Genomic DNA, 17,772 nt, shown 5'->3' with positions numbered 1-17,772 from the left:
GCAATCTATAATGATAGGAATACAACATTAAAGGAGGAGAGCCTGCGAGTTCTCTCTTAATTTTAAGGGTGATGACTTTCTCCTCCCCCAACATGCAGCTCGGGCTGAGAAATTATGCCGAGGTTGCGGAGAGCTACAGACATCGGTTATTTTTGAAATCGCAAAAATAGAAAAGCTCTAGACGGAGTCTTGGGCATCTACAAGAAAACGAAAGTGCTGAATGAAGCAGTAAGATTAAGCGTCAACTCGGGGTATCTCTAACAAATCGAGGAGCTTGAGAAATCATGTCCTATATATCATTTGCTCCATATAATCGGACGCCACATTATATGCTATTTTCCCCAAAACGCCTGCAGTACCTTTTTTTCGCTCTTTCCCTCTCTACCCTTCCTTGCTCCTATAAGAGTTCGTCACCATTGTCACTTCCTTTTGCCTGACCATAAATAGGCGCATGCAGGCGACGCAATGCTGCTTGTTTGTTTTTGAAGTAACGCCATCTCCGCATTCAGGGCTGAACATATAAGAAAGAAGGGATAAAGAAGCAAAAAAGGTAGAGTATCAAAAAGTCAAACAAAAATTTGAAAGAAGAATCAACGTAAGGAAAATATGCAAAGCATAAATTCTTCGCAGAATAGTAGAATTTTTTTCAAAAGTTGAACGTTTAACACCTGAGACCAGAATTAGTATTTTACTTGTCCAATAATGAGAGGAAAGTATAGAAAGGAAGTGGATGCCATATGCCATACATTTTATACTCACAGCTGCCCTGGGCAGCACGTGTTTCATCTTCTGTCTCAAAGGTGTACGAGATCTTAATGTCCAGATCCCGCTTGTTTTTCTCATTAGGCTTATTGTCCAGGAACCCAGTGACACATTCATTTTCCTCAATTGTAAGGACTTCCCGAATATAGAACACAGTTTGCTTCCAGTGGGTGTACTTGGCGTGGGGTCCAGTGGAAAATCGAATTTTTTTGTGGCAGGCTGTGAAATCGATATCGAACCACGCGATGATCGCGTGGATGAAATCGTTGCGTTTCGCGGTGAGCCTGAAGGGGACGGTGAATACGAGATCAGCAGTGGTGACTGTATATAAATCGAGAGTGAGGACGGGACAAGGGTCGGTGACTAGGGCTTTAAGCTCGACAGTGTCAACGAGGGGTTCTGTCAGAGCCACGTTTTTCATAGGGGAGTAATTGAATCCCCAGACATTATCCCAAACTGTCAAGTAATTGGTTAGAATTAGCCTGTATTTTGCATGAAGGGGCGGAACTCAGTTCAGGACTTTCGTGGGGCAAGCATACATCCGATCTTATCGTCCTTGTATTCACCATCTTCAATACCGGCGAGGTAGACGGTGGCTTTGTCTGGGAAGATCTTGCCGTCGGCAACAAGATAATTGTCGCGAGCATACAGAACAGTGTCAAGCATAGATTCGTAGAGAAGGAAATATCCCATCCATTCGGATATAATGATATCGACTTTTGGGTAGGGGAGTTGCACTTCTTCCATCTTACCCTGCAGAAGGGTGATGTGGTCCGCCATCCCGTTTACTGCCACGATTTCGCGGGCCTTTTCGATGATGGAAGACATATCCACTCCAATAACGTGTTTGGCTCCAGCGCGAACCGCAAACCTGAGAAATTATATAATGCCTTAGAAAGTTTTCAGGAAGATGTTGTGTTGCTTTAGACGGATTTCTTTTCCTTTTCTCTCGCGACATACATGCTGAGAATCCCAGTTCCACATCCCACATCAAGTACTATCTTATCTTTGAAAAGATGCCGGTTTTGGTAGATGGCATCTCTGTATGATCTCGTCCGAACCTCGTCTTTCTAGGCATGGGGAAAAGTACGCAAATTAGTAATGGCTATTTCTTATTTCGTTTAATTTCGAAAACAATAGCAGCGAATACATTTATTGGGATGAAATGCACTTACAAGCATTTCCTCATGAATGCCTTCCCGTTGGGTTTGTTTTGTCAGCTATGCATTTGAGAAGAGGGGTGATGCAGGCGAAAAGGCCAATTTACCATGGTGGTCGTAACTAGTATAGAACGGATTAGATTTCTGTTCGTAAGAAAATGAATTCAAAATGAGGACAAAAAAACCTCGTAAAATAGCGAACTTCCGCGTGGTCCATTCCAGCCATCCTGTCTGCGCTGGACGGCAGTTGAGGGGCTGTGGGTGTGATGTCCATTGGATTTGAAGTTCCGTTCATGATCGACTGCAGGAAGGGAAAGTTAAAAGAATGATTAACACCCAAGGACAAAAGAACGAAACCTAAGGAGGTGGAAGAGAAAAAAAAATCAGGCAGAGAGAGCCTAATAAAGGTAATTGATATCAGGGTTAGCTTGGCAAGCAATCCTTGGGAAAAAAATATTGAACTTTGAGTTTGGATTTTCAGGTGAGGCTCAATGTTTAGGGTTACTAGTCCATAATAAGTTAGCGGCTTGAAGGGTGATTGGCGGAGGATTTGATTCGATGGATAGCTAAATCGCTTAAACGAATGGCTCATCATGGTTACATCGGTCTGTGATGCAAACCATTGGGCAATTAGCTCAGTTGGTAGAGCGTTCGCTTTGCACTCTCCGCATGCGAAAGGTCGTGATTTCGATTATCACATTGTCCAACAATTTTTGACCCTCGGTTTTTTTGGACATATTTTTTTTCTTCGGTTTTCATTATTCGATTTTCTCACTCATTACCCTTATTTTTGTTTTTATTTTCTACTATTTTATTTTTGGAACTCCCGACCCGAGGAGCTTGAATGTTATTACACAGGACTCTTTGATGCGGCTCGTTGAACGAGCACGTAACTGCCTTGCCACTTCCAAATAAACGGGAAACACAATCAAGTATCCGCAACAACCACGGCCATGACGGGGAGTGGGAGGCCATCGTACTGGCGATTATTTGTGTTTACAAGTTTGATATTCTTAATTGGTAGGTCCTCCGCGTCTCTAGGGGACAGGCTCCCGGATTTCAAGGAGTGCGTGACGGTAAGCCTTCTCCGACCCGTAAGCAGCGAAAATAAACAGAAACAGGAAATAGATTGTTAATCACTAATGCTTGGTGCACAAAATAGATATGCAAAACCGAAAATTGCGAAAATGGAAAGACATACATACGTAAGGATATATCTCTTTCGCTCATCTCATATCTATCGCTGACCCTTTTTGGGGCTTTTAATATAGCATTTTACCTCCGCCTCCTCCTCTGGGACTGCCCAGCAGAATGCGACTACACATGCCAACACATCATCACGGACCGACGGGTTAACCGGGACCCGCCAATGCTCGAACCCGTCGTCCAATTCCACGGAAAATGGCCCTTCTACCGAATACTTGGCATGCAAGAACCGTTTTCCGTCCTCTTCTCCTTCATGAATTTCCTCGCTCATCGCCATGGTATGTCGCGCGTTCGAGAGTCGATACCACATTCGTATCCGATGCGCAGGTTTTATCTTGCCTTTGGATATTTCGGCTTGGCTAGTTGGATTTTCAGCATGGTGTTCCATACGCGGGATCTGCCCTTAACTGAAAAGCTCGATTACTACGGTGCAGGCGCAAGTGTGCTATATGGGTTATATCTGTCCGTCGTTCGAATATTCCGCCTCGACCAGACAAGGCCCCGCCAGAAGCCGAAGCTCCTCCGATACTGGACGTTCACCTGTACAGGACTGTTCATTGCGCATGTCTCCTACTTGAGCTTTTGGTCCTGGGACTATACGTATAACATGGCGGCCAATGTGGCTGTTGGAATCGTGCAGAATTCGTTGTGGACATGGTTTAGTATCTCGCGATACCGGAAGTACATGAAATCGTGGACGGCATGGCCTGGAATGATAGTTGCGTGGATTATCGTAGCTATGAGTCTGGAGCTGTTGGACTTTCCGCCTTGGCATGGACTGGTTGATGCCCATAGCCTATGGCATTTAGGGACTGTGGTACCTACTGCTTGGTGGTATTCGTAAGTTTGACCACAATCCCATTTTCATTACTTGACGAGTGTACATTGCGTTCCCTAACTTGAGATTGGTAAACAACTAGGTTTATTGTTAGGGATGCTCTGGATGACATAGCCGGAGAGCGGCTGAAGGCTTGAAATATGTTTCCGCCGTGTGTATTCATCCTTCTTTGTAGCGTTATTCAATTGGGAAGATAGGGGGATTTATAATTTATATAGATATTTTATTCGCGACATTTGCATATATTGTCAACATGCTCTTTAAGTTTTCGTTACAGATATATACAGATATATCTAATTTTTGGAAGTTCATTGGGATGCTTTTTTTTTTTTTCTTTTTTTCTTTTTATAACAAACTCCAGACATGCAAGCAGTTGCTCACTTAACCCTTGGATGTATACTATTCCTCCATTAAGTCACATTTAGCCAAACACAGCAAACTTTCCTCCTCCAAAGCTTGGCGTCCGTGCAGCACCTGACCCGGGTCCCTTGGCAGATCAGCCGCCATTCAGCCACAGTCATCATCTCAAACACAACCCAACCAACCAACCATGCCCGCATTCCCCTCCTTATAAAGCCCCTCGTTCCCACCCACCACCAGCCATCCACGGTGACCCGGCAGATCATTATTTATCCCTCAGTCACCATGGCGTCTCCAATGGTCAAGCAAGCCATTGTCGATGCTGCTGCAGCGTACACCAAGCCTGAGGGCAAGGTGTTTGAGTATGGCACAGCCGGGGTGAGTTTTGCCTGCTTCAGCCTTGCAGCCTCCATATGAATTGTACCCCTATTGATAATTTACCGTACAGTTCCGCCTGAAAGCGTAAGACAAGCCGGTGTTATCTCATTGTTGCTTTAACTTTCCCCAGTTATTTAATCTTTGAATTCTTTTCTTCCCTTTGTTTCCCCAGCAGAAACGCGCAAGTTAGGACACTGCTCATATTTCTATGACAATTCAGGGATATGCTCAATACTGTTGTTTTCGCAGTCGGGCTTTTGGCTGGGCTTCGCTCGAGAAAGCTAAATGGCCAGTATATTGGCGTTATGATCACCGCCAGTCATAACCCGGCGGAAGACAATGGCATTAAGCTTGTGGACCCAATGGTAAGTCCTAATCTTTCCCATGATTTGAGTAAGGGTTGACTCGAAGTACTGACAAACTCATGCTTTTGCTTTATTTAGGGTGAGATGTTAGAGGTAGGTGCCATACCTCATCACGTCTCCTTGTAGATCTGTTGGCTTATTCACCATAAAACCATAACTTTTCAGGCTGATTGGGAAAAATACGCTACCCGATTGGCAAATGCACCCCTTGAGGCTTTGGGAGATGTATACAACAGCCTTATCGACGAGATTGAAGTCAAAATGGAGAACCCTGCTCGCGTAGTTTTCGCCCGGGATACTCGTGCTTCAGGCTCCCGTCTTGTGGGCGTGATTTCTACTGCGCTCAGAGCATCCGAAGTCGAGTTTGAAGATTTCAAATACCTGACCACCCCCCAGCTTCATTACATTGTACGCTGCAAGAATACTCTGGGAACGCCGTATGAATATGGCGAACCTACTGAGAAAGGGTATTACCAGAAACTCAGTGAGGCATTCAAAAAAGTGATGAAAGGACGAACCACTAGCGGGCCAGTGACCGTTGACTGCGCTAATGGCGTCGGAGGCCCTAAACTTAGAGAGCTGATGAAGTATCTGCCCAGTGCTCAGGAAGGTGGTGTGGATATCAACATTGTTAACGACAATGTGATCAATCCTGATAGCCTGAATTATGAGGTAAACTATCTATCCAAATATCCACCATTCTTTTTGTGTACTTTTGGCTGATGTTAATATTTCACGCAGTGCGGTGCAGATTTTGTCAAAACGAAACAACGTGCCCCACCATCGTCTAAGGCCTCGACTCATGACCGCTGCGCTTCATTGGATGGTGATGCAGATCGATTAGTTTACTATTATCTTGACACAGGCAATATTTTCAAACTTCTTGACGGTGACCGAATCGCAACGCTCGCGGCCTCGTTCATTGGAGAGTTAACAAGGAATGCTGGAATAGGACACAAACTCAAGATTGGCGTTGTTCAAACGGCATATGCGAACGGCTCAAGTACTGAGTACATCGAGAAAGTCCTTAAACTCCCAGTTATTTGCACTCCCACTGGCGTAAAGCATCTCCACCATGCCGCGTTAAGATTTGATGTGGGAGTTTATTTTGAAGCCAACGGACACGGAACCGTAACTTTCTCAGAGCACGCGCTCAAGACCATCAAATCCACTGAGCCCCAATCCCCAGCGCAGCAGTATGCCTTGGAAAGTCTTATTGCCCTAACCGAATTGATAAATCAAGCCGTGGGTGACGCACTGTCGGACTTGCTGCTTGTCGAGGTGATCCTAGCACATAAAAGCTGGGGCCTCAAGGAATGGATATCAACCTACACTGATCTCCCATCACGCCTCGTTCGCATTGAGGTAGCTGATAGATCAATATTCAAGACCGTTGATGCGGAACGGAAGCTTGAATCGCCAGCTGGTTTGCAAGGACGTATCGATGCTCTTCAATCAAGATATAATAGGGGCCGGAGTTTTGCCCGTGCCAGCGGGACGGAGGATGCGGTTCGAGTGTATGCTGAGGCTGCGACTCGATCTGAGGCTGATGATCTGGCTACCCGAGTCGCCAGCTCGGTGCAAGACGCTGGCAAGATAGCCAAGACTCTGCAATAGAAAAAGAAAGGAATTGATAACGTAAATGACAAAAAGCAAACTCGGCGTCGAACATACACATAGACAATTGACAATGCATCCCTTTATTCCATACTTCGAATGTGTGTCAATGTCAATTCAGTCGACATGCGAAACCGAGGAAACCGAGACAACAGAGTCTGGAAAATCCAACAACCTTCCAGGATCCCTCAGGGTCCGGATTAAGTATTTGTGACGAACGACAGTTCCTTCGTTTCCTTCATTTCAATATCACAAAACCAGACCCTAATTCACAGCTACTCCTTATACATTGTTTTAATTTGTTTTATTCAACGCTGTAGAGCCATATATTATTGTGTCTCCCATCTGTGTTTTATGTTTTCTTTAGTTACCTTTTTTCTTTTCTTTTTTTTCCCATACTCCTTTCGAGCCATTTACTTTAAGAGGCGATCAGAGATTTGAAAAGCGTCCTGAGAATGATTGAATGAACTGAAAGATTAAATAAATCGGATGGAATTTCAGACATTAGTCTTTCAGTCCCTCTACCCTTTGCATACCCGTGGCAAGTCGAGGATACTTAGTCACAATCGAAAAATGAAGTATTACTATACCAAAGACACACATATATACAAGAGTAGCCAAGCAATGACATAACAAAGAATAAAATTAGACACTGGATTTACTTCTTTTCATCGTAATGACTACCATTAATCTAACCCTATCTACCCTTCCTCACGATCCATTTCATCCCGCCCCCTCTTCGCCCCCTTCGCCGGCCTTCTCCCCTTCAACGTGGCCCCCCTGGAGCCCCTCTTCTCATGTAAATCCTTCATCTCGGTAATCGCATGCCGCTGCGCCTCGCCCACCCTATCACTTAGCACCATCACCTCCTCTTTCTCAACTTTATACTCGTCCAACTTCTTACCCAGCGCATTTTCGATCCGCAGCCAGACCTCAATGTCGTACTGAGTTACAATGCTAAAGGCATGTCCACTCTTACCTGCTCGCGCGGTCCTGCCTACGCGATGGATATACGTCTTGCTGTCTGAGGGTAGATCGAAGTTGAGCACCACGTCAACAGAGGGGATGTCGAGACCGCGTGCGGCGACGTCTGTCGCTACGAGGATGTCGCGGCTGCGTGAGCGGAATTTACTGAGTGCGCCTAGGCGGGAGGACTGCGAGAGCTGGCCGTGGAGCGGGATGGAGCCGAAGCCGAGAGCGCGAAGCAAGATGGCTAGGCGTTGAGTCTCGTTTACTGTCCGGGTAAAGACGATGGCGGATTGGCCTGCGTATTCGTTGAGGAGGTAGACAAGATAGACATCTTTGTATTTGTGGGGAATGAAGAGGTAGCTTTGGAGCAGGGTGGCGACGGTTTGATATTTGTTGCTGGAGATGGAAACGCGGAGCGGGTTGGAGAGGGATGCGCGCTGGAGAGATTCAACTTTTGAGCTCATGGTTGCGGAGAATAGGTATGTGCGGCGTTCACGGGGAAGAACTTTGAGGATTTTGTCAAGGATGGGTCCAAAGTCAAGATCGAGGAGGCGGTCGGCTTCGTCCATCACGAGGTATTTGAGGTTGCGGAGGGAGAAGCCCTTTGTGTTTTCAAGGTGGTCTAGAAGACGGCCTGGTGTTGCGACGATGATGTGAGGTTTCTTCCCCAGTGAAATTGCTTGGGAAACCATGTCCATTCCACCAACGATGACGGCACATCGGACTGAGATAAGGGAGCCGAGCGCCTCGAATGCTTCTGATATTTGGCAGGCTAGTTCTCGGGTGGGAGCTAGTATGAGGCCAAAAAGGGATTGGGGTTTGTTCATCAGAGCTATCGTACACAGGTAATTAGTCAAGGTTCGTCGCTTGGAGGGCTCTCGTAAACGGGTTGAGCTGTTCGCTATTTACCTTGGAGAATAGGCAAAGCAAATGCGGCCGTCTTTCCACTTCCTGTCTCTGCCAGCCCAATGAGATCCCGCCCTTGAAGTGCGAGCGGGATTGATTCTGCTTGAATCGGAGTGGGCGATTTGTAGCCTAAAGCTTCACATGCTTCACATAGTGAATCAATAATTCCTAGATCTTTGAAAGACTTCGTCACAGCCTCTTCTCGCTGCACCTGCGGGCTCTCGTCATCTTGTTCATTAACTGCGGTGAGTTGCTCATCGTGCGATTGCTGTGAGGCTTCTGAACTGGAGGATTCTAGGTCGCTCGCAATGGGGTCTGGCTGAGCTGTGTGGGCAAGTTTCCGCTTCTTCAAGGCCGGCATTTTGTATGATGGATATTAATCCGCAGATAAGTAAGAGTGTCTGGGTCGGTGATGGTGATGGTGATGGTGATTTTCCACCAAAATATTTTTGATAACCCGCAAAATCATTGTTCCGGGCACCTCAAATCTCCCAAAAAAAAAGTTGAGATTCTCAATTAAAAAAAAAAAAAAAAAAGAATCGAGCTTTGATCATGGCGAAAAGGCGCACAAAGAAGCGGACTCACCTCCGTGCTGCAAATGCGAGCAATGCCACTCCTAAAAGTGGCTCCGCGTCAATGCAAAAGTCCCCAAAGAGTATGGTGATTCGGGTCGGTGCTGGAGAAATTGGACCCAGTGTCAGCCAGTTGGTGAAAGACGTGCGGGCCATGATGGAGCCGGATACAGCCAGTCGCTTGAAGGTAAGAATTGACTTTTCAATTTGGGAGATGACAATATCTGTGGTCTTTATCCCATTTTAACATGCACGACTCGCATCGTACAGGAGCGGAAATCGAACAAACTGAAGGACTATACAGTGATGACAGGGCCTTTAGGAGTGACACATCTGCTCTTATTCTCAAAGTCCAGTATAGGAAATACCAGCCTTCGCCTTGCACTTGCTCCTCGTGGACCTACTCTTCACTTTAGGATAGAAAATTATTCCCTATGCAAAGACGTCATCAAGGCGTTAAAACATCCAAAGGGATCGGACAAGCTCCATCGAACTCATCCATTGCTAGTAATGAATAACTTCATGTCTCCGAAAACAGATGATGAAACCCCCTCCTTGAAAGCCGTCCCTAAGCACCTCGAATCCCTTACGACTACTGTTTTCCAGTCTCTTTTCCCCCCTATCTCTCCCCAAACCACACCATTTTCTTCAATTCGTCGCATCATCCTGTTAAATAGGGAACTGTCCCCAGATCAAACAGAGAATGGCTCATATGTCATAAATCTTCGCCATTATGCCATCACCACCAAAAGGATCGGCATACCGAAACGAATACGGCGCCTTGATCCCAAGGAACAACGGCATAGGGACCGAAAGACGGCGGTTCTCCCAAACCTTGGAAAACTAGATGATGTGGCAGATTATCTCCTCGACCCATCAGCTGCTGGATATACCTCTGCTAGCGAAACTGAGCTGGACACTGATGCTGAAGTCGAGGTGATGGAAACAACGGCTAAAAAGGTTCTGAATAAGCGCCAAATACAACGTATGAAGGAGGGCGATAAAAAGCCATCGACTTCATCGGATCCTAATGTCGAAAAAAGGGCAGTGAAATTGGTAGAATTGGGTCCACGGATGAAATTGAAATTGACCAAGGTCGAAGAGGGTTTGTGTAGTGGAAAAGTCTTGTGGCATCATATTCTGACCAAGTCGGAGGAAGAGACTCGACAACTGGATGAGGCCTGGGAGAAGAAGCGCAGGGAGAAAGAGCAGAGACGAAAAGAGCAGAAGGAAGCTATTGAAAGGAAACGGAAAGAAAGAGGCAAGGGGGCAAAGGATGTAGATAAAGAGGGTGAGGATGAGGATCTCGATGAATATTGGGATAGCGAGGATTTCGATGACGTTGATGAAGAGATGGAAGACGCAGCTGATGATGGTTAGAAACTTATATTTTCTGCTTGATGAAGCGTTGTTTTAAACACAACTTTTCCTTTCCTTCCTGTTTGCATTCACCTTGTGGGATGGATAAAGTGGAAATGTTAGGAGTTTTAAAGGAATTCTTCACTATCTTTTCAGGCTTGTAACCCAACTTGGACAAAACAATGATTCCGATTAATTTTCACGGTTTTATAATTTATTGAGCTATTCTTCTCCCACCTGAATCCTTTTGCCTGCTAGTCTTGCACTTCAACCCCGACACCATCTGTGCAATCGGAATTGTATTTCATGACATGAAATAGAGATATACCATTGTAAGGAAATATCTTAAGATTTTGAAGTCCGTAGCTTTTCTTCCACCAGCCTTCCCACCATCTTCTCCAGGATAGCAAAATCACTTCCACCTCCGTGTCCTTCAAAGTAGCATTGAACGCTCTTCTCGACGTACTTACCAACGATATCAATTTCAACGTTGACCTCCTCTCCAGGACGCTTCTTAGCCGTCACAATCTTCTCTTGGGTATAGGCAATCAGCATAATCTCAAACCATCCTGCTTCACCATCCACCACTTTCGTCACCGTTAAACTTGCGCCGTCTAATGTAACATATCCTTTCTCAACAATGTATCTCAACAAGCTTTTGTCCCGTGGCTGGACGCGGAAGGTCAGCGCATTGCCATCTGGCGTGACAGATAATATTTTTGCGACAGTGTCGACATGGCCTTGGACGAAGTGGCCGCCCATCCGTGTCGAGGCAGTGACAGAACGTTCAAGATTGACACAGGACCCTTTTGTGAGGGAGCCTAAGTTCGTGCGGCGTAGGGTTTCCGGAGCGACTCCGACCTTAAAGGAGGATTTGTCGAAGGCGGTTACGGTTAGGCATGTTCCTGTGGGCTGTTGTTAGTGCTCTCCCAGTATCTTCGTTGGCGCAGGGTAATAATATGGTCTGCTTCTTACCATTGACACAGATGCTGTCACCCAGATGGCAGTCCGTAAGTATTTCCTCGCAATTGGATATTGTCAAAGACGTTCCGCCACCGCCACTAGCTGTCTCATCCTGAGCTTCTAGCGACGTGACCGCTTTGGTGCACAGTTAGCGGGGTGAAAGACTGTGGAAGTGGGGGATATAATAATGCTCCTTACTTACCGCCGATCTTCTCAACCAAGCCGGTAAACATGGGCGCTATGTTTAATGCCTTCACAAATGAATCAAATATTGTTTGGCTTTTACCATGGTATCTCCTGGCAGATCGGGTATGTTTCCGGCGCTTGCTGGTTTCTCGGTTGCTTTCAAGCTTTCGGAACCGGGCCGTTGGTGTTTCTTAGTGCTCCGCAATTCTGTAAACAAATAAGTCGAGAAAACAACCTGCACCAATGAACTTTACCAACTGAAATCTGCTTGTGGGTTGAAGTGTACGCTCTCTCTCCTTTCATGATGAAGTCGTATCTGACATTGAGAAGCATCGCGAGGAGATACAACCGTTTGCTATCAAGGAACCATGCTCTGACAACACCGGCTAAATGGCGGAGTTTCGTAACTGCCGCTACGACAACTGCTCAGAGCATTGATAATCTCCCACTTGCGGGCATTCGCGTTTTAGATATGTCACGAGTTCTTGCGGGAGTAAGTTTTTGTCTTTAGTTGTATAAGAATCTATTTGGAGACCCCTATGAATTGACGGCTATTCTGGTGCTTTCTTTCTCAGCCATATTGTACGCAAATACTTGGGGATTTAGGGTAAGCAACCGCACTCTGGAATAATAACATGGCGGAGTAATTGATACTTCACTTGCTCGAAGCTTCAATTTCTTGATTGGCTTTAACGTGCTAACAAAATACCAACCATGTAGTGCGGAAGTCATCAAGATCGAGCACCCAACCCGCGGCGATGACACCAGGGCATGGGGACCCCCTTTCGCCAAATATAAAGTAGACGGCAAAGAGGGACCAGGAGAAAGCGCATATTATCTATCGGTATGTTCAAAAAATTCCACCCCTATTGTCTTGTAAATACGTCCCAGTCCGACTTACCCTCCTGATATGTAGGTAAACCGCAACAAGAAATCTCTGGGGCTGTCTTTCGCCCATCCTTCCGGTGTCGAAATCCTCCATAAGCTCGTGAAGGAGTGTGACATTCTGGTGGAGAACTACATTCCCGGATCACTAAAGAAATACAAAATGGACTACGATACCGTGAAAGTTATCAACCCAAAGTTGATTTACGCAAGTATTACGGGGTATGGGCAGACTGGACCTTATAGCCAACGGGCAGGGTACGATGTCATGGTTGAGGCTGAGATGGGCTTGATGCACATTACTGGTTCTCGAGATGGACCTCCAGTGAAAGTTGGTGTCGCTGTCACGGATCTAACCACGGGACTTTACACGTCCAATGCAATCATGGCGGCATTGCTGGCACGAGCGAAAACTGGGAAGGGCCAACATATCGACGCGTGTTTGAGTGACTGCCAGGTGGCTACGCTATCGAATCTGGCAAGTTCTGCACTGATTAGCGGCGAAAAGGATTCGGGGCGATGGGGAACTGCTCATCGTAAGCACTTCGTTTTTTGTTTCCCCGCTTTGTTAACCGCGTACTCGTACCGAAACTAAAAAATTATCCTTCTAGCTTCCATCGTACCTTATCGTGCATATGAAACGAAAGACGGCGATATACTTCTTGGTGGCGGAAACGACAAACTCTTCGGGCTACTGTGTGACGGATTAGGCCAACCGGAATGGAAAGTAGACGAGCGTTTCGTCAGTAATAACCTTCGAGTAAAGAATAGAGAGGTCTTGGATAAGATGATCGAAAACAAGACAAAACAGAAGACTACTCAGGAGTGGCTCGAGATATTCGAAGGCAGCGGCATGCCATATTCCGCTATCAATGACATCCAGGGGACCCTGAACAACCCACATGGTAAGTTTGCAGGTTTATCTTTACCTTAACCATTATATGGCCTCCGAGAATTAATTGCTGACATGAATAACCAGTGCTGGCCCGAGGGATGGTTGTGGAGATAGAGCATCCGAGCTGCGGACCTATAAAGTTGGTCAACACTCCTGTTAAGTTTTCCGATGCTAAGCCAGGTATAAGAACATCACCACCAATGCTGGGTCAGCATAGCGACGAGGTCCTTCGAGATCTTGTGGGTCTTGGAGAGGACAAGATTGCGCAATTGAAAGAACAGAAAATCGTTGCATAGACACATATATATATATATTATCTTTCAGCGGGCGCAAATTATGGGCTTTTTTTCCGTCATCGCTATCCTATCCATGACAATTTAGATGCAATTTATTCTGCGTTTACGCATTAAGGGAAATAGAGGCTAAATAATCGTCATTTATTTGGAAACGAGATATTGGCAGTGGATTCATGGATACTGAAGACGAAGATATAGAAATGTTTGTTATGTTCAGGTAGTTCTTTAACTGCCGTGTGTGTATATATTCCTCTAAGCATAGAGGTTGGAAGCATATTTGGCTTGATGGTAGTCGGCTGCTTTAAAAAAAAATTAAATGGCAAGTTCTGAGCCCTGTGGAGAAACACATCTGCTGGTTTGTCGTCTTTCGAGATGATGAATTCAAGAATTCAATGATTTACAAGTTTGTCCTTAAGGTTTAAGACATGAAAAGAGTGATATATTCATGCTGACCAAAATATGAAATCATCATCATTCAATTATCGATGTATGTGGTCAGGGGCGACGGCATCTACCTAAAAATCTTCTTAATTATTCAAGTGTAAAAAAAAAGAGTAAAACAGGGAGGTTGGTAGGTCAGGTGTGGACCGAGAGTTGGAGGATCCCGAAGAATATCCATCTTTATCTTATCCCCGTTCCCCATTGAATCCTCCCTGTCGTTCCCGGGAAGTTCCAGAGGAGACTGCTTGTTCAGGTTGAGCCTGGTCTTGAGAATGGCTGTCCTTGTTCTGTTGCAATTGTGTCGCCGTAGAATTCGAAGTTGTGTATATCAAGGTATCAAACCACGATGTGATAACACCAGCAAGATATGCGGCGAACAAACTTGACGTCCCAGCATATGCAGCGCCAGCCACCAACCCTAGAAGCAAGAAGATATATCCGAGAAACGCGAACTGAGGCTTGTGAGTAAACTTTGGCAACTTACCTTTGGACTCGAAAATCTTGATCAGAATCGGGCGCGCCACGAATCTACACACCAAGACGATGCCAACACCAAACCCGATCGAAACAAACAGCGGCCTGAAAACAGTCACAGCCCTAAACGAGTCACCATTCCCGCCAAGGTTTGAGATGATCTGAACCAGCACAAGGCCGATAACGTCATCAAACATCGCAGCACTGGTAGTTACGGTGGAAAGGCGCGAGGTGATCAGCTGCGTTGTTGAAAGGATAGTGAACGTGGTCCTGAGACTTGTCGCGCTGAGAGCTGCACTAGCAGTGAATGCCTGGAGTGGCGTTGCTGAAACCAATTCCATGAGAATAAACGGCAGTCCTATAGGAACACTGATTCCGGTAACAGCAACAGCAAGAGCGAGGTACATATTGGCGCGGAGCGAAGACGGAGGAGTTGACAAGCCGCCCTCATACACGAGCATGATCAATCCCAGGTAGCCGAGTTGCTGAATCACAGTTTCCATGTCGCGGTTGAGCCATTTGGCTCCAGGTGTACCCCACAGGATACCAGTAACCAATTGACCGATCAAGCCACAGTATAGAAGTTTGTCAAGACAGGCGTTGATTAGATTCAAGACCAATAGAAGACCAGCTTGGTTGAGAATAGTGAGAATCGTTGGCTCATGGTAGGTAAACGCTGATTCTGACATTTGAACTCGTCAGAGTGATTTATGCTGATCGACTTGACTGTCAATTAAGGAGCTACCCTGAGCCGTGTCATAACAGCAGTCTTGGTAGTATCGCAGAGGACTCCATCCGAGCCGCGATAAGAATGTAGGATGGAAACACGCGTAATTCTACCACAGAGGGTAGGGAGTGCAATGGAGGCAAATTTGGGTGAAAGCGAGACGAAGATAAGGAGAGATCATTGGGAAAAGTAAACAGTAAACAGTAAACAACAAGAAGATAGTTATGAATCCTTAAGGTGAAGTGTAGCCAGATGCCAACTTTCTATCACGTGACCATAAAGCCAAAATCTGAAGATGGAAAAGGGATGTTATGCATTCTTCAAATACATGGAAACAATGAGTCGGCTTATATCCGTATGACTTCCATTATATTGCAACTATCGCTATGGCACCGCAGGACCAATATCAGCTCCCTGTCACCTGACAAGTCCTAATCCTCCACCTTATCAGGGGAACCGAACCTCTACGTCAACATCTGTATCAATTTCCACGACCACTCTTCAATTTTCTTCTGAAAGATCTGGCACGGCAGATTCTTCTATAGTATATTCTTTCGACATCTCAAAAGATTTCTGCTGCCATTGCGGAACTTCAAGACCGCCAAATAGGAGCTGGATGATTCCGCAAATCTGTGCTAGCAACGGAGCCAATGCGCTCATGAACAGCAACAATAACATGGGAGAGGCTACATGTTCCATCCCCAGCGGATCGAACATAGGAGTGGCTGGTTCCGCAGCTCTGGAATACGGTGAAAATAATGAGAAGGAGTGCGCGAAAGTTGCATTGATTACATCGAGCTCTAGGACGATGGCCTCCACAGATATAATGCTCCAGCAGCAACCCCAACTACCTGCCACTCCAGGCAAAGAAGGTATTCACAGCTCTGTGATATCGAATGGCGATGTTACTCCAACAGCGCCCGATCTAACTGCTGCAAAAAATATTCACCTGAGAAATATTGCTCCTCGCCCGAGTAGTACCCCTCTTGCCACACCAACAGCTGCATCGAAACGGCAGAGGGTGGCGGTAACAACAACTCGTCGTCGTAGAAGTGACCAGAGAGGCTCCAAAAGGCGCAGAACGGGGAGGAATAATAGTATGGATGATGACGACAAGGAAGTCGAAGCCGGTGATTCTAGTTCTGATGGATCCTCCAATGAAGCTACGCCGGTCACCACACAAACCAAGTCGGGTCGACAAATTCATCGGCCGACAGCATTTTGTCCCACACTTCCTGGTGCTGGATCAGGATCGCCAACTGGGCCCGATGCATCATCGTCGTCACAAGCACGGAAGCGAAGACGAGTCTATCGTAAGGGCAAAGAAATGAATATCACATGCAAACATTGTGAGAGAGCCCATAGCTCTGCCGGGAATGCTATTGTGTTTTGTGATGATTGCAATCGTCCCTGGCACCAGTTTTGCCACGATCCTCCGATTGAGAAGGAAGTGGTTACCGTGAAAGAGCTGGAGTGGTTCTGCAAAGAGTGTCAGCCTCCGGCTGATGCTCAGCCAGATGAGATGCCGTGCCCTCAGCAAGCCTCTACTAATAATAGGATAGATACCTCTAATCATCTACCCACTCTCCCATCAGAGATTAAAGTTGGCGGCGCGCAGTTCTCGCTGGAGCAGAAACGAGGATATCTATCCAGTCTTTCCCACTCCCACCTCGTTGACATTCTACTAGACCTTTGCACCTCTGCGCCTGAGTTACCCATCTTCCCCGATAACCTTCCAGACCTACCATCATCCACTCTGCTCCAACCAACAGCACAAGCACCAGCAATACAGACCAACGCAATTGACAGATCATCCCTTATACCCGGCGGGTCCACCCCATCGGCTCCAGCCATCGCTACCCAGGATTCCCTAACAACCCCTCAATCCTCCGCCGCAGGCAACCCGCCCTTACCACCTGCCACCACTGATCCCTCAGCCATCCCAGAGCAGAGTAGTTTAACCGGAAGGGATGACGACGAACTCAGTGACGATGATGAATATATGTATGTAGAAGATCACCGGCTATACCCCAAGGCTGGAAATGGTTTCCGCCTCCCCCCTGACTCAGAGGATCTGGACATGCTCCTTGAAGATCCGGCGTGCACCACATTCAGCCACGCCCTCCACGGCCCGGCAAAGGCAAGGCTACTGGGCTCAGGCGGCTTACCGATCAGTGGTGCAGCTTAAGCTCTTTGGTAAACTTGATTTCCTCCCCTCCATAACAGCTGTTTTCATGATGCATTGTCTTAAGTGGGAGCTCATGAGCTTACATTTTCTAATGCTCGTTTTTCAACTTGTGGCTGTGACTGGTGGGCGCTGGGTTGGCTTGCTGGGAGTAAGCTGGCTTCAAAACTTAATTACCATGAGGGTTTGCTGTACGTGCTTGTGTTTCCGTTTCATTGTGTGTTTCTA

At 46.4% G+C, this 17,772-nt stretch overlaps 9 protein-coding genes and 1 non-coding gene across 10 annotated transcripts; 6 read left to right on the top strand and 4 right to left on the bottom strand.

Annotated features, from left to right (window-relative positions):
• Positions 1-215: 215 nt before the first annotated feature.
• HCBG_06806 (HNRNP arginine N-methyltransferase) lies at positions 216-2,517 on the bottom strand (the record flags this gene model as incomplete). The annotated part of the gene is made up of 6 exons (XM_045433855.1): positions 216-668; positions 747-1,218; positions 1,302-1,633; positions 1,723-1,832; positions 2,030-2,043; positions 2,385-2,517. 6 exons carry the CDS (start codon positions 2,515-2,517, stop codon positions 662-664), a joined length of 1,068 nt encoding a protein of 355 aa, XP_045285336.1.
• A 29-nt stretch (positions 2,518-2,546) lies between these two features.
• Positions 2,547-2,628, top strand: HCBG_11060. Its single transcript has one exon. It is a non-coding gene; the product is annotated as a tRNA-Ala (tRNA).
• Positions 2,617-4,103, top strand: HCBG_06805 (PER1 precursor; the record flags this gene model as incomplete). Its single annotated transcript, XM_045433854.1, has 4 exons — positions 2,617-3,016; positions 3,085-3,127; positions 3,194-3,968; positions 4,049-4,103. The coding sequence occupies 4 exons, from the start codon at positions 2,876-2,878 to the stop codon at positions 4,101-4,103; spliced, it is 1,014 nt and encodes a 337-aa protein (XP_045285335.1).
• A 508-nt stretch (positions 4,104-4,611) lies between these two features.
• On the top strand, positions 4,612-7,283 carry HCBG_06804 (N-acetylglucosamine-phosphate mutase; the record flags this gene model as incomplete). Its single annotated transcript, XM_045433853.1, has 5 exons — positions 4,612-4,704; positions 4,775-4,788; positions 4,925-5,069; positions 5,196-5,741; positions 5,811-7,283. The coding sequence occupies 5 exons, from the start codon at positions 4,612-4,614 to the stop codon at positions 6,684-6,686; spliced, it is 1,674 nt and encodes a 557-aa protein (XP_045285334.1).
• Positions 7,284-7,317: 34 nt separating this feature from the next.
• On the bottom strand, positions 7,318-8,922 carry HCBG_06803 (ATP-dependent rRNA helicase RRP3; the record flags this gene model as incomplete). Its single annotated transcript, XM_045433852.1, has 2 exons — positions 7,318-8,487; positions 8,565-8,922. The coding sequence occupies 2 exons, from the start codon at positions 8,920-8,922 to the stop codon at positions 7,388-7,390; spliced, it is 1,458 nt and encodes a 485-aa protein (XP_045285333.1).
• A 191-nt stretch (positions 8,923-9,113) lies between these two features.
• On the top strand, positions 9,114-10,513 carry HCBG_06802 (brix domain-containing protein c; the record flags this gene model as incomplete). Its single annotated transcript, XM_045433851.1, has 2 exons — positions 9,114-9,320; positions 9,404-10,513. The coding sequence occupies 2 exons, from the start codon at positions 9,114-9,116 to the stop codon at positions 10,511-10,513; spliced, it is 1,317 nt and encodes a 438-aa protein (XP_045285332.1).
• A 149-nt stretch (positions 10,514-10,662) lies between these two features.
• On the bottom strand, positions 10,663-11,723 carry HCBG_06801 (riboflavin synthase; the record flags this gene model as incomplete). The annotated part of the gene is made up of 3 exons (XM_045433850.1): positions 10,663-11,397; positions 11,468-11,590; positions 11,658-11,723. The coding sequence occupies 3 exons, from the start codon at positions 11,686-11,688 to the stop codon at positions 10,838-10,840; spliced, it is 714 nt and encodes a 237-aa protein (XP_045285331.1).
• Positions 11,724-11,913: 190 nt separating this feature from the next.
• Positions 11,914-13,752, top strand: HCBG_06800 (CAIB/BAIF family enzyme; the record flags this gene model as incomplete). Its single annotated transcript, XM_045433849.1, has 5 exons — positions 11,914-12,134; positions 12,217-12,248; positions 12,362-12,485; positions 12,558-13,062; positions 13,138-13,752. 5 exons carry the CDS (start codon positions 11,946-11,948, stop codon positions 13,458-13,460), a joined length of 1,173 nt encoding a protein of 390 aa, XP_045285330.1.
• A 591-nt stretch (positions 13,753-14,343) lies between these two features.
• HCBG_06799 (uncharacterized protein) lies at positions 14,344-15,321 on the bottom strand (the record flags this gene model as incomplete). The annotated part of the gene is made up of 1 exon (XM_045433848.1): positions 14,344-15,321. One exon carries the CDS (start codon positions 15,319-15,321, stop codon positions 14,344-14,346), a length of 978 nt encoding a protein of 325 aa, XP_045285329.1.
• A 424-nt stretch (positions 15,322-15,745) lies between these two features.
• On the top strand, positions 15,746-17,547 carry HCBG_06798 (PHD finger containing protein Phf1; the record flags this gene model as incomplete). Its single annotated transcript, XM_045433847.1, has 2 exons — positions 15,746-15,775; positions 15,811-17,547. The coding sequence occupies 2 exons, from the start codon at positions 15,746-15,748 to the stop codon at positions 17,545-17,547; spliced, it is 1,767 nt and encodes a 588-aa protein (XP_045285328.1).
• Between the last annotated feature and the right edge of the window lie 225 nt (positions 17,548-17,772).

The sequence above is a fragment of the Histoplasma capsulatum genome, assembly GCF_000150115.1.
Source record: "Histoplasma capsulatum G186AR genomic scaffold supercont2.10, whole genome shotgun sequence".
NCBI lineage: Eukaryota > Fungi > Ascomycota > Eurotiomycetes > Onygenales > Ajellomycetaceae > Histoplasma > Histoplasma capsulatum.
This window is presented reverse-complemented; position numbering and strand designations above follow the sequence as displayed.